This window comes from Euprymna scolopes, chromosome 32 (assembly GCF_053919585.1).
Source record: "Euprymna scolopes isolate OS-2025 chromosome 32, ASM5391958v1, whole genome shotgun sequence".
NCBI lineage: Eukaryota > Metazoa > Mollusca > Cephalopoda > Sepiida > Sepiolidae > Euprymna > Euprymna scolopes.
Window position 1 is genome coordinate 48,230,335 of NC_136513.1, and position 14,909 is coordinate 48,245,243.

Consider the following 14,909-nt stretch of genomic DNA (forward strand, 5'->3'; position numbering starts at 1 on the left):
TGTGACACAAGATTAGAAACTTGAGATTGAAAAACATTCAGCAAGTTAAACACTCTAGCCTACAACAAATTACTTAGCAACCTCATTGTTATTCCCTAATAGGAATGCATCGGGCGATTAGCAAGAAACTTAACCCTTTTCAAAGCACCAGAAGGTAAAGCCTGGGAGTGTGGACCACCTAGAACTGCACAGAACCATGTCAGATCAGTGCATCCTCTGTCCGACTCTGACATATTCTTGATTGGTATAAACTCTTTTTACCGTAGAGGAGGTTAGGTTTAAAAAGTAATAACTAAAATATTTAAAACAAACTATATATCTTAGATTTCATATCACTACGTTAAACTTAATTAAAAAGAACTTTTTATTTTTTTTATTTAAAGGGGGGGAGGGTAACTCTAAATTGCTGGTGCTTCATAATTTAACAATCTTCACAATAATATATCAATATGGGTGTGAAAAGTACTTTATACAACAGTTCACAGGAAGATCAGTAAACATGACTGTTCAATAGCATCAGGCTTGCATAGCACACAGATTAATGTACATACTTTACAGTTTCATCATCTTTTCTTCTCGTCTGTAGTTCATCTCATTTGGAGACGCTGAAATATACACCCTTCTAATTTAATTACATGAGAAGTAAAACCAATTCAACTTCTAGTTAAATTTCGACTGTAGCTTTATTTTCAGTCTTCAACAGATACATGTTAAGTCAGATGGAGTTGCACACCCGGGCTCATCTCCTATTGCTAGTTTTTGCATCTTCCTGTAGCATCCTCTTGCCTTCCTAGAACAAAAAGTGACAATCAGTCGCCATACGTATCTCTCCGTAACTAAAAACCAATTCTCCTGCTTAACCTAATGTAATCAAAATATTTCTTTGTTCTGAAACTTGATTATGTCATCTCTCTGCACCTGAAAATGCCAACTTTTGTTATTGTCCGAACCTATTTTTGTTATCGTAAACACTTAATTCAGACTTTGTTTACAATTCCATTCTTGTCATTTTTGTTTATTTTCTATTTGCTCCAAATATTTAACGTGTCTTTAATTTTTCATTATTTGTTGCAAATATTTAATTTGTTCTTTTTGCCTTAGCTATGCCAATTGCATAACTAAACTAGCTAGCATACTTGATAGCTAATCATAGGGCACTAATCTGTTGCACAACCACTTTCCCATTGTCATTCTACCAACCTCACTTCTTATACCTTTGTTCCTATTTACTTGCCTCCCTACGAGGGCAGAGTTAGACACAAGGTCGGTTTTTAATGTGGGGAAAATCCAGCTTCCCAAAAAAGGCACTCTGGATAGGAACAAAAAATAAAAATTGTCTCAATCATGAAGAATTTCTCCTCCACTGACCGAGAATAGAAAAGGTGAAATGTAGCATCAGGACACTGTGATCTTGGCCTGAAGATCTTATACCTTTGTTCTGTTGAAAACTATTTCCTTTTTTTTTTTTCCTTTTTTTTTTTTTTTTTTAACCATTGTATAACAATTGGGGGGGGGGGTCCATAGTATCATATTTTCATTCTTTTTTTTTCTCTTCATAATGCACAACAAAAAATAAGATTTTTCTTTTGATATTTTGATTTCATTTTTATTGATAAAGTTTTGTGTCTTTATTTATTTTTATTTTTATTTTTAGTTAAAAGAAGGACAAGAAGACGGAGTAAAAGACGTCAACTTTTTCAAGTACAATTCTTCCTGTGCCAAATCCCCGTCTTTTATCAACATGCGAGAGGTTTGTGGTCGTCACAAATTGGAACCGGGATCTTACATCATCGTTCCATCGACATTTGAACCAAGGCAGTCGGCAGATTTCTTGTTGAGAGTCTTCAGTGAAAAAGCAAACACAACAGGGTAAATGTTTTTCTTTTTTTTTTTTTTTTTTTTTTTTTTCTGACAAATCATTATGTCTTTACTAGTGTTGGGATGATTAATCGGAATCGGGAATAAGAAAATCTGAGCTTTTTGGGGAATTGGTATCGGAATCAGAAAAATTTTAGCCTATTTTCCGATACCAAAACAGATTCCTTTAATTATCTTTATTTGATTTTGATTTAAGAAACATCTTCCACTGCTTAAAGTAATAATAAAATAATAAATATTTATTGATTTTAACTTCCAGTAAGACTAAACTCTCTAGATCATCCCCTCACAAGTGTGTTTTTACATTTGAGAAAATATAGGCACATTTAAGATGCATTTCTTTTTACAATAATCGGGACAAAATAACACTTTTATAGTTAAATATGTAGAGATTTCTAAAGAATCGGAATCGGTAATTGTATCAGAATTAAGAAAAATATTGAATCTTCCCATCACTAGTCTTTACCATATTTTTTTATTACGATTTGATTTTTTGGTTCTTGTGCGAAATTCCTCTTATATTAAAAAATAAAAATAAAGAAAAATCGATATGATGTACATACCCAATACAAAATGAAAATACCATATTCCAAAAATCATGTAAATTGATCAAGTAGTTTTATTTTTATATAAGAAAATCAAATTTTATAAGTAATAGAGGAGTGGCTATGTTATCCATCATTTTGAAAACGATCTAAAAATTAAAAAAAAAAAAAAACAGATAACTCAATAATTGAAACTTGCGAGATTTTATTGTAATGCCTACAAATTCCCATTAATCACTTAAAAATGATTTTCTTTATAAAACTTCTTGATCAATTTATGTGACTTTTAGAATATGATATTTTTGTTTCATCATGGCTACGTACATCATACAAATTTCTCTTTATTTTTTATATGAAAGGATAAGACTGCTTTGGTTAGTAGATATAGAAGAGTAAGGAGTGGTAGAAGAGGCTAAGAAAGAGGGATAAATAAAGACCTGTCCAGAGATAGGCTAGTTTGTATAGCATAGAGTTGTGTGAACACCAGAAGACTTCGTTTGTGTGGCTACATTGAAAGAACGGAATTTTTTAGTGTTCGTAGATGTTGAATTGTTTAGGTAGCTGATTCAGTTCACCAGGAAATACCAAGGAAAACGTACAAACATGATTAAAAATGGGCATAAGGGAAAGATGAATTAATAAAGACCTGTCCAGAGATAGATTGGTTTGCGTAGCATAAGGAGTGTGCTGAACAGACGACCTCGTTAGTATGGCCACAGCGAAAGAATGAATGCTAAAAACAAAACCTAGATGAAAGTTCTTGGTTTAATAGATGTAGAACAGTTGAGGTAGCAAGGTTAGTTTACATGGAGAAAGTCAAAAGAAAACATGGGAGGAAATGATAAAAATGAACAGAAGAGGGATAAATAAAGACTTGGTCAGAGATAGTTTACTTTAGAAGTAAATTTTTAAAAGCTCTCTAACACATACCAAAATATGTAAAACTGATGATGATGATTTAATTTTTTTATTTTTATTTGAAAATTTTTTTTAATGTTAATTTTTTTTTTAATTAATTTTTTTATTTGATTGTTTTTATTTTAATTTTTTCTTTGTTTATTTATTTTTTCTTTGTTTTTATTTTTTGTTTAATTGTTTTTATTTTAATTTTTATTTATTTATTTTTTATTATTATTTTTTATTTTATTTTATTTATTTATTTTTTTTTTTTTTTTAGAGTTATGGATGAACAAACAAGCTTGGATGATGTGCAGGTAAAAGATGATCCATTTCTTTTTTATTTCTTTAAACAATTAAAAAAATGTTATCTTCCAATTAACAATTAAGTGTTTATTCTTGCCTTCCATACTTTTCAGGGTATTGTATGTCTACATCTTCATTTTGAATATTACATTTTTGAAAATGTCTTATCAATAAATAGAAAAGACATTGTCCATATTATTGTAAAATATTTTTGCTATTTCAGGTTTTTTATTCTTTTTTTTCTTCATTTTTTTTTTTTTCATTTTTGTTCTTGTTTTAATCAAATCTAAAATTACAAAACGTCTCTGCAAAATTGCCATAATTCCATACATTTAAAGATGGAGAGATGGCTTGTCTTTATTTTTTGTTTTTTATATGGAAATTGCTCCAGACAAGGTATGAAGCCACTTGATGTAAGGAACTAAAAAGAGAATACTACTTCAAGGTCAAAAACCAACCAATGATGAGTGTTATATGAATAGTCCGACCCAGAAAAAGGCAATTCTTCTCCCTTTGTCAGAAACCTCACTCACGGAATGCGAGGACTAAAGGACAAATCAAGTGAAGCAAGATTTACGAGATTGCTAAAAATAAATTCAAGATCAACCTTATACTCTGCTGTTTATATTTTTTATTCCAGTATTAATAGGAAGCACTATGACAGTTTGAACTTGTGCAAAAAAAAAAGTATACCCATTTCTTATTCCATCCTTTTTATGAAAATCGCTTCCAGACAAGGCATAAAGCCATTTAATTTAAGGTGTTAAAAGAAAAAGATTTAATTAAAAACTAGTCAACAATCAATATTAAAACGATGGATTCCAACCTGGAAAACAGCAATTCTTTCCTCTTTGTCAGAAATATCACTCATGGAATGTGAGGACTAAAGGACAAAATAAGGAAAGCAAGAGTTACGAGGCTGTTGAAAGTAAATCAAAAATCCAAAGATCCATTTTCTATTTTCAGTGTTTATATTCTTCAAAGTTGTATTCGCAATGAAATGATTGAATATTAATTCAAAGAATTATTAAGCACTAGCCTGGGTGCCCAGCGTTGCCCGGAGGTGTGTGCTGAGCAAAAAAAAAAAAAAAAAAAGTGGTAATAGGCAGGCAGGCTTGAACCTGTACAGGGAAGGAGAAAAAGGATGGGAAAAAAAAACTTGACGTCTTTGCTGCTGCGACCACCATCAAACCGGAAGTGACGTAGGCTAGACAATCTAAAAGAGGGAATAACTTTTAAAAATATCGGTGAAAAAAGCGACCCCTCCTTGTAGAAAAGAGTCCAGTTGAGGGTGAAGGAATTAATCTTTTTGGCCAATTTTTCGATATTTGTAGTCGAAAGTGTCGAGCTTTAAAATTATACTGATCTCGTGAAAATCTGTCGCCTCTGTTGAAAGTTTTAGGCACACATACATACAAACATACATACATACATACATTTAAACAGACAGGTGAGATTTATATTATAGATGTCGGGTTTTATGCAAAACCTGACAAAAAATCACTACAGTGAGAGAAAGGGGGAGCACGTGTTTCTTCTAAAATCCAATTCGTTCTTATTGACTCGCAAGCTCACCAAATTATTTTGATAGAATTTAGTACTTCAAGTTTAAAAACGATAAATGTTAAATGGATAGATTCTAACCTAGAAAACAGCAATTCTTTCCCCTTTGTCAGAACCGGTCCTGGATATGACCTTAAACTATATCCAATGGTGAGGCCCCCGTTTGCGGGCTTTGGGGAGTGTGGAGCCACCCTTTAATTGCCATTGCTCCCAGGTCCACTCTGACCCGGAGTGGTAGTACCTGTTAGGGTCCCAACTATGGCTTAAATAGAATCTGACCTAAAAAAAAAAAAAAATTTACTTCATTAAAAATCGTTCCTCAAAATAACTAGATTCGGCATTAAATAACCTAAAAAAAGGTTGATATGCCGTAAAACAAAAACAACCAACCAACCTTTGTCAGAACCATTATTAAAAATATCAATGTGCGTGGATTTTTTTAATATTGAAGAGTCGTCTCTCTTTAACCCTTATTTAGCAGTGATATAAGCAACTTAGTCTATAGCACGCATAAATGTCTACAGAGTGAGAAAATGAATACCATGAAAAGATTTTCTTTTTTGACACTATTATACGACTACAAAAGTCTCATTTCTCCCAATCAGTCCCTAAGTCCGTGGTTCTGGTCCTATGTTGTAAACATATGTCCAAGATTTTAGCTTTGAGTTGGTGCATCTAAATAAATCTTAGACAAGCATCTGTTAGCATTAATCATTGATTTTCTACCTTCTTTTTCTTTTTTTTTTCTTTTTTTTTTTTTGCCTTTATTGAAGTTTATTTCCGAAAATGTTAAACTAATGTTGTTGCTGATGATGATGAAATAACATTTTTGTTTTTCATGTTCTTTGGATTCAATGGATTACTGCTCACATCTTCACAATGTTTCGGTCGATGTAACTTCCACCATTCTTCAGGTGTATCTTGTGGAACTTGGTAATCTACACAGAATTTCGAATGGAACTCTTTATTCAATCCCCAGGAGTAGGATACTTTGTTTCTGCTAGCCATGACCAAGTAGAAGTCTTAAGTATTTCGTAATTTTATTTAGAATGTCAGCCGCACTGATAATTGAACTCCATAATAGTGTAACCTTACAACTGAATTTTACCACATACTTTATTCATTACGCCACAGAGGTTGCATCGACCAAAACATTGTGAAAATGACACTCAAGATGAGAACAGTAGCCCAAATAATCCAAATAATGTGAATAATCAATCCTCATCTCAAAAATTCAGGAACATGTTTGCTTTTGTTAATTAAAAATTGCAATTTTGTTCAATTCACTTGCTTAATCTCATTTGTATTCAAACTAAAAAAAAAAAAATTATAAAAAATAACTTTTGGGCTCAATTGTACCATAGCGATCGTTAAAATATTTATACTGTTTGGTTTTTGTCCACATTTTGTATAAAATTTCTGACATTTTTATCTTTTTCTCAAATCATAACATTAATTTAATGCTTTAATTTGCTGGTGACCATTTTGTTTATTATTGAAAAATGTTTTTATTTTTTAAAAACAAAAACAAACCGTTTGACCTAAAAATAAAAAAATATCATTATTGAATAATTTTTACACAAAAAACAACTTTTAATGTAACTGAAAAATTTTAAAGCAAAAAAAATTCTAGTCAATCATTTAATAATGTCAAATTATCAAAAAGAAGTGTTGTCACGATGGATAGAAATTTTGCGTGAAAGTTTCATTTTTATATATATTGAAAAGTATGTTAGAATTTTATTTCAAGACAAAAAGTATTATTTCACATGAAGTATTGATGTTTTCTAATATTAGCAGTGAAACCTGGTGTTGTCCAGGATTGAATGAAAAAGTCCCATGTCCTTCTTCTATATTAAAAAACAAAAAAAGCAATAAAGATCTAAAATCAAGAAAAGCAGTTTTCATTCGAAGTTCATGTCACTTTTTTTTATTCTTATATTGACAATTTATAAAGATCGCAATCATAGAAGAAAAAAAAATTGTTTAAGCAATAAAAATAGTTTTATGTTGTTTCCGTTAAATATTAATAAAACATGAATCGATCCATTAAAAATCCAGTTAGTATTATGTATCTAAAATTGAGAAAAGCACGCTTGAAAAGTGTCAACATCATGTGAATTAGCTGAAACAAAACAAAATTGTCACTGAATTTTACCTGATGTTGTGTTTATCTAATAGCAAAACTTGAGTGAAAACTGCTGTTCTTGATTTTATATTTTTATAGCTCTTTTTATTTTCTTTTTTTTTTAATGGGGGGAAATTCTGGACAAAAACCGATTTTTTTTTTTTTAATGATAAACAATATTATGAGAGGATTGATAATGATGGGTGGGATGGGACAGAACTTGATTACTCAATAGGATGACTTAACGGTTATTTGTCGATGTTAGACAATGACTGACAAGATTGGAAACGATGAGTAAAAGACAGGATTCGATTGCTTATGAGGACAATTTATGACAAGTATTTGTTGACATTGGATTCAAATATGATTGCATTGTGGTCAGCAGAGAAGTATTTCTGTGGTATCTTGTCCCACAGATGAAAAGTTCTAAGAAAGAAACTCTGTTCATGGAAGTTCTGTTTGTTTTCAAATAGACATAAGATGAAAGGAAAGTTCAGAGATTATAGTTATGTGCATTTGTTGCGGTGAAGACCATGAGTGGAAAAGATAAAATTTGATTACTTCAGAAGATAGTTTGAGAAGCAGTCCCTTGGCAACGTGTTCTGTGGACAGGAAGTTTTTGAAAAGACCCAAAGACCACTTAAGGATAAGTTAATGAAATCAGCAATTGTATTGATGAACAAGGCTATGAGAAGATTGGAAACGATGAATAAAAAAGGACAGGATTTGATTGCTTAAGAGGACAGTTTATGACAATTATTTGTTGACAATGAATTTAAACATTGTAGTCAGCAGGGAATTATTCCTGTGGTATTGTATTCCACAAATGGGAAGTTCTTGAAAAGAAAGTCTGATCATGGAAGTTCAGTTTGGTTTCAGTTGTGCAGAAGAATAAAATGAAAATTGTTTTTTTTTCGTTCTATTGCACGTGCTATGGTAGACCGTTTTTTCTATGTCAAAAATGGAGATAAACATGCGCGGATAAATCGGAATGTTGTAACTTTACGCAAGGTATTTTAGATCCTTATGCGAAGAAAAATAGCACAAATGATTTTTGCTTTCTTTGGAATTTTTATTGAATTTAATTTTTTATAAATTCCTCAAGATTTTCTCAGGGTCCTCCCCTCCCTCAACACTGAGTGAATTTTACTGGAAGATAAAAGAAATGATTTTGTATGATAATTTGGTGCGTTTTTCGTCTGGAAGCTATTACGACTGATCTGGTAGCTCCAGGAAACAAGAAAGGAAGAAAAGGAAGAAAAAAAAATGAAAGGAAGAAAAGGAATAAAAAAAAAAAAAGAAAGGAAATAAGAGAAAGAAAAAAAAAGAGTTTGGGAAAAGCAGAAGGAAAATAGAAAGAAACATTCTTCAACACTGGACAAATGTTTCTGCAAAAATGATTTTGTAATAGACAATTTCGCATCTGAAAAACTTCATATCCAAGTGAAATTACAAATTCAATAAAATACTTAAAAATGGATAATAGCTTATCTATCTGATCGGGTTCCTTGCACGGACCAATGTGACTCTCTCTCCAGATTTCGCTGTCTTACATCAACTGCCTCAGATTTTCAGGATCACAGTTGGCATCATGTGCAATTAACTGGATGTACGTGGATCTAGGTCATCCTATGCTCGTGTGCCGTGTCGTAAAGTCCACAGCAATACATTACTCACCAGCTCTTGCTTGCTTCTCTGGCAGTAACTGGTAAATCATAAATGTCACTCTCTGATGGTTGTAGATATGGCAGGTAGGTTGCCATAAAGGTGCTACTTTGTGGGATGATCTTGCCAAGATATATTTAACACTGTTCGTAGCATATGAGTGTACATGCCGTTTAGCTTTCTTTGCAATCTTTTAGTGATTGTCCCGTGTTCTAGCACTGTAAACAAGAACAGACTCCACCACTGCTCTGAGAAACTGCCTTTTTAGCTTGTCAGTTAACCTTGAGGTCCATACTGACCACAGCTTATCTAATGCAGCCCATGCTTTTGAGATGCAAATTTCAATATTTCTTTGCGTGAAATTTATGTTGCTGGCCAGGGATTCATAAACTCGGTGACTTCTTTCAGTGTTGTTCCATCTAGAACTCTGATCTCCCCCTTCACATTGAAAGTCATAAACTTTGTCTTATCCGCATTAACGTAAAGACCAATGTTATTTGCAGCTTAAAAGCTTAGGTTTTGACGTTGAGTTAGAACATTGGAGAATGGCTGATGAGCCTCTAATCAAGGTAATAAACCATCTTTGCTACAAACTGAATGCATTCCTCATAAGATTAAACAAGCAATAGACCATATCTAGAAATGATAATATTTTGAAGGTCTATGTGCATTCGGTTTTCATGTCTTGTAGGAATGGTGGAAGGGTGCAACAAAAGTAAACCACCAAAAATATGGCGGGATAACGTATGCATGGACTTCTAAATGAGTCGGTAGACCAAATAGTGAGAGAAGATCTTAAACATGTTTCAGACATGATAGATCATATTCTGTCATATTTAGAGAAAACGTTTGATGATGATGCAATTTTTTTTTATCAAACAAAACAAAAAAAAAAGTGGATTTTTTTTAATTTAATTTTTATAAATTCCTCAAGTTTTTTTATTTTTTTTTTTTTTTTTTTTAGGGGTTTTCTTTTTTTCTTCCTCCCAAACATATACATTTTTCAGCACTTCTACATTATATAAACAAAAAAAAAATATGGAATGTCAAGTAAAGCAAATGCTACTTATGTAATTGTCAGGTTTCAAATAGTAATATATCATAAAAAAATTACAAAAAACGATTAGGTAAAAAAAGTAATTATTAATGAAAAGAGAAATTTGTAAAATGAAGCAAAATCACTTACTAAAAAAAAAAAAAAAAGTTGAAAGGGGAGATAATTCAATTCTGTTGCTTATGTCATATGACGAACGTAATTCAAAATGTATTTTTTTATTAGAATCCTTTGAGATGATAAAGTTGTGTATTTATTTGTAGACTGTTATCCTCATCTCCATAGTTGTTTCACCACGTTTCGCGGTTAATCACTTGAAGAAGGCCAGAGGATGAGTTGGTCGGAACATGGTGAAACAGCAACTATAAAGATGAGGATAACAGTCCGCAAATAAATAAATAAATATGATTCAAAATGTCAGACAAAATTTATTCTCCATATAAACTTTATCAAAAACAGTTTTCATTTAATAATTATTTTTCTACCTTATCATTTTCCATAATTTTTGAATGTGTTACTATTTGCGACATGACAATTATGTAGGTAAGATTTGTATCCTTGAAATTCAATATTTCTTTTTCGTTTGTATAATATACAAGCACCCGTTTTTCTTTATGTATTTTACATCACATCATCCCATTTTTGTTATCTTTTTTTTCCACTTTTTCTCGTCTTATTACTGGAATTGTGTTGCTTGCATCACAAGTTACACGCAGTCAGTATATGTCGCCTGCAAGCTGAACCACCACGCCATACGAGGGAGCTGCATCCTTTTTCACAAACGTGTTCACCTGCCGCTGGTAAACTGGTTGAATGCAGTCAAAATATCAATTTCCAGAACATTGTACCGATTTATATCTCCCCTGCGGGTGTCAAGGTAGTTGAGTCGATTGGTATGACGTGCATGGAGTTGACATATACACAACGCTCTCCACATCCGACCTTTCAATCCTTCCGTTTCTTTGCATGATTGTTTTTTTTTGTTTTTTTTTTTATTATTATCCTCAAATTTTTTTTTTTTTTTTTTTTTTTTTAAGTAAAAATGTTTAAGTACAAAAACTAAATAAGGTAAATTTATTTTTGGTCCAGATTCAGAATCTGGCCCAAGGTTGTGTCAGCATCTTCCGGCAGTTTACAATAAGCTGCTGGGGTAAAAAAAAAAAAAAAAAAATACAGTGGTATTATCCCTGGTTGAAAGAGAAAGTTTTTGTTTTGTTTTTCTTATGGAAATTGCTCCAGACAAGGTATGAAGCTACTTGATGTAAAGAGCTAAAAAAAATATACTACTTCAAGGTCAAAAACTTGCTAACAATAAGTGTTAGATGCAAAAGATTCTGACCAAAAAAACAGCAATTCTTCCCTATTTGTCAGAAACATTGCTCATGGAATGTTAGGACTAAAGAACAAAATAATGGAAGTGAGCGTTACGCAATTGCTGAAAGTTTTCAGTGAATATTAAATTCGCACTTGTACATTTCTGCATTCATTAAAACTTAAAATATTACTTTTCGGCACAATAACAAGTTTGCATAACTTCAAATTAGCCAAATTATTCACTGTAGTTAAAACGGTAGCCGCTTATAAAGTTATTTCACAAAAATAAAATTACAACCTGAGAATCTTAAAAATGAAACTACTTTTCTTTTTGTTTTTCTTTTTTTCACTAAAGTTTAAAATATTACTTTTCGACATAATTATAAGTTTGCATACAAAATTAGAATCATATTTGCTGTAAGTACTGAGAATTGTTATTTCTAAATTAAAAAAAAAAAAACATTTTTCTTTTTCTTTTTTTTTTTTTTTTTTTTTTAACTAAAAATACCACCACAATTTAGTAACTGAAAAACCTTAAAAATTGATAAAAATCTGATAATTTAAAATTTATTTTGTTAAATGTTTGAGACCCCTTAGAATAATATGGTACTAAGTGACACTTTTATGTATGGTGCTTAGTCCGATATGATTCTGAGTGTCTCAATTAAATCTTAGAACTCTAGATATTTAAATTTTCTTTTTGTCACCTACATTTTTTTTCCTTTTGCCTTTGATTGTGTCTGTGTGAATTGTTTCAGCTTCTGCTTTGAAAAATAAAAATATTTTATTCTTTTTCATTAATTTATGTTTTACTTCTGTTTTAAAGACCCTGTCATCGAGAATAGATTTTTAAAAATATTCTAAGGATTACTTCCATTGACTGTAATTTGTGGAACTTAATTTACTTGCCTCCTCAACAAGTTAGACACAGGGTCGGTTTTAATATGTAAAAATCCAGCTCCTTATAAAGAGGCAGTTTGGATTGGAGCAAAAACTTAAGTTGCCTCAGTCGAGAATAATTTCTCCTTTTCACTGACTCAGGACAGAATAAAGTGCAACATCAGAATAGATACTACATTAGCTAAAAGGCCGTGAATCACTTAATTTTCTTTTATCAAATTTTAACATATTTTTTTTAGATAAGGAGTGATAATTTAGAGTATTCGGACTACTATTCTCATCTTTATTATTTTCACGTTTCCGCTGAGTTCCAAGCTTTTCAAAGTGCACCCTGTCGAGCTACGTAGAACTGAACCTTTTATTTACTCCATAAGGGTAGATAGTTCTTGTTCTCTCAGCCATGATTAGTAAAATTTTTATGTCAGTCTTAGCTAATATCACTGTAGATATTTTGATTGGAGAGTATATTGATTCACATACTGTTTTCTATGTATGCCCGTTGATTTGGCATTTATAAGCATTTCCTTCAGTTCTTGTGTTGTGGCCTAGAGGTAAGATGCTAGCCTACAAAGTCAAGAGTGACTTTGTGACTGGGTTTGAATTTCCTGACTGGCTTCGTCTCCATATCTGGTTTGACACTCAGCATTTGGAGCAAATGCAGAGGCTGGCGACCCGGTCGGTGCGAGGTTTTCATAACCTTTCTTACTAGACCCGTCTGCGGAAGCTGAGCTTTTTTTTTACTGAAGGGGGACCTAATTTTGGCCTATAACCTCCTTCATGGATATTATGGCCTCCCTCGGGATCTCCTCTTCACCTCAATACAACGTGAACTGAGGACATGACCTGAAACTGTTTCATCAGAAATTTCGGCTAAACCGACGAAAAGCTGCATTTTCCATCTGCATATCGGCTCCCTAGAATAGATCCAACCGTATTTCTGATCGTCTAAATTCGCAGCACCCCTCTCTTCGTCTTTGTTCGCTTCCCCTTTTTCCCCTTTCTCTATCTCTCTCTCTCTTCCCGCACCCTTCCTAAGTGATGAAACATGTAATGCTGAATAAATTGAATTCAGTTATTTCCTACACTGCTGATTGCATAAATATAAAATACTAGTGTCTGTAGGTGTAAAAATATTTACTTGAAAAATATTTTATATATATATATATATATATATAAGAGCAAGTAGTTAATAAAACATGTTAAAAAACACTTTGAAAAAAGTTAAAACATATTTAATTTTAAAGAGGAAACACTAAATGAGTGGATAGTCCTTAATCCGCGGAGTTTTGAAGAAATATTTTCCTTCTCATCAGAGGGTAGGATTTAGCAAAATGCGGGATCAGATTTTGCTTGCAAAAGTATTTAATGAAACTACAAGTAAGTCATAGATCTTACTTGATAACAAAAAGTGAAGCAGAGGGAATAGGGTGAAGAAAAAAGTTATTTCACGTGAATGCATAGTCTGGTGGAGGGTAAAGTATCCAATGACGGTAAAATCCAAAAATGCAGAATCCAAGAAAGTTAGTTAAATTTCCATTCGCACAAGTAAAATCCGAGGGAATCGTGTAATTGGAAGATGGTCCAAAATAATCCAAAAGGCAGAAATCCGTGGAATAATTCACAAATAGGTACAAGGAAAAGAGAACGAATTTCAATAATATTATTAAAAGATATATATATATATAATGAACATACCTAATATTAAAAATATTGTTGGGACGATTAATCAGGAATCGTAAAAATCGTAACATGTGTGTTTTTTCAAAAATCGGGGGGGGGGGATAACAATCTTATAGTTAAATATTTAGAGATTTATAAAGAATCGGAATCGGTAATTGTATCGGAATCTGAAAAATATTGGAATCGTCCCATCACTAATTAAAAATATTTAAATTTGATAATTGTAATTATTAAACTAAGTTTATAATATTCATGCATGTATGTTTGAATATATTGTATGTATGTGAATATAAGAATCAAGATGAGAACAGTAGTCCAAATAATACAAAAACTATCGGTCCATATCTCAAAAATTCTCATCTAATTTTGAATCCTTTTCATATTACAATTAATGAAAGGAATATATTAATTTGAAGCAGCTGAATGGTCTTGACTAGAGTATCCAAATAATAATCTCCTAAGTCACCTTACTGAACAAGCATTTGTGGTTGGAGCTGGTATAATCTTTAGTATTCCCAGACGGCTGTGCCAGTCAGTATTTATGGCCTAACCAGCCAATCATATTTTTGTAAGTAAAAATAACCCGGATGTATTCTTATCTTGCATCAAGAATAAAATTTATCAATAAACATTTGGTTTTATTTGATTATATTTGGTTATAATTCTAAATTAAATATGCTCTTTCATTTTAAAAAAAAAAAAACCTGTGTTGCATGATGGGATTTTATTTTCTGATGTTTTAATTGAAACCTCTGATCCGTTCCCAACATATGAAAATTATCTCTTTCTTCCCTCAACTTCATTTTATACGACATTTCACTTTTTTCCAGATTTATATATATTTTGTTGAATTTAATTTCAACATAAATTATTTTTACTTATTTCAGTAATAATTTGTTTAACAATCAATTATTATTAATAGTTTTATTAATTAATGGGGTTTTTATTTCAGCTCTGGCACATTTCCTTGAATTGCCTA

General features: G+C 31.6%; 1 protein-coding gene across 17 annotated transcripts in view; it reads left to right on the forward strand.

The window, feature by feature from the left end:
- Nucleotides 1-14,909, forward strand: part of LOC145256322 (calpain-B-like) — a 267,137-nt gene that overhangs the window by 200,890 nt on the left and 51,338 nt on the right. For 10 of the 17 annotated variants that reach the window (XM_080115066.1, XM_080115067.1, XM_080115070.1 and 7 more), the window contains 2 exons: nucleotides 1,655-1,869; nucleotides 3,601-3,637. In XM_080115066.1, the coding sequence (XP_079971192.1) occupies nucleotides 1,655-1,869; nucleotides 3,601-3,637 (252 nt within the window). Of the gene's footprint in view, nucleotides 1-1,654; nucleotides 1,870-3,600; nucleotides 3,638-10,742; nucleotides 10,914-14,909 lie in introns of all 17 variants that reach the window. The other 7 variants (XM_080115058.1, XM_080115057.1, XM_080115064.1 and 4 more) reach the window with 1 other exon arrangement.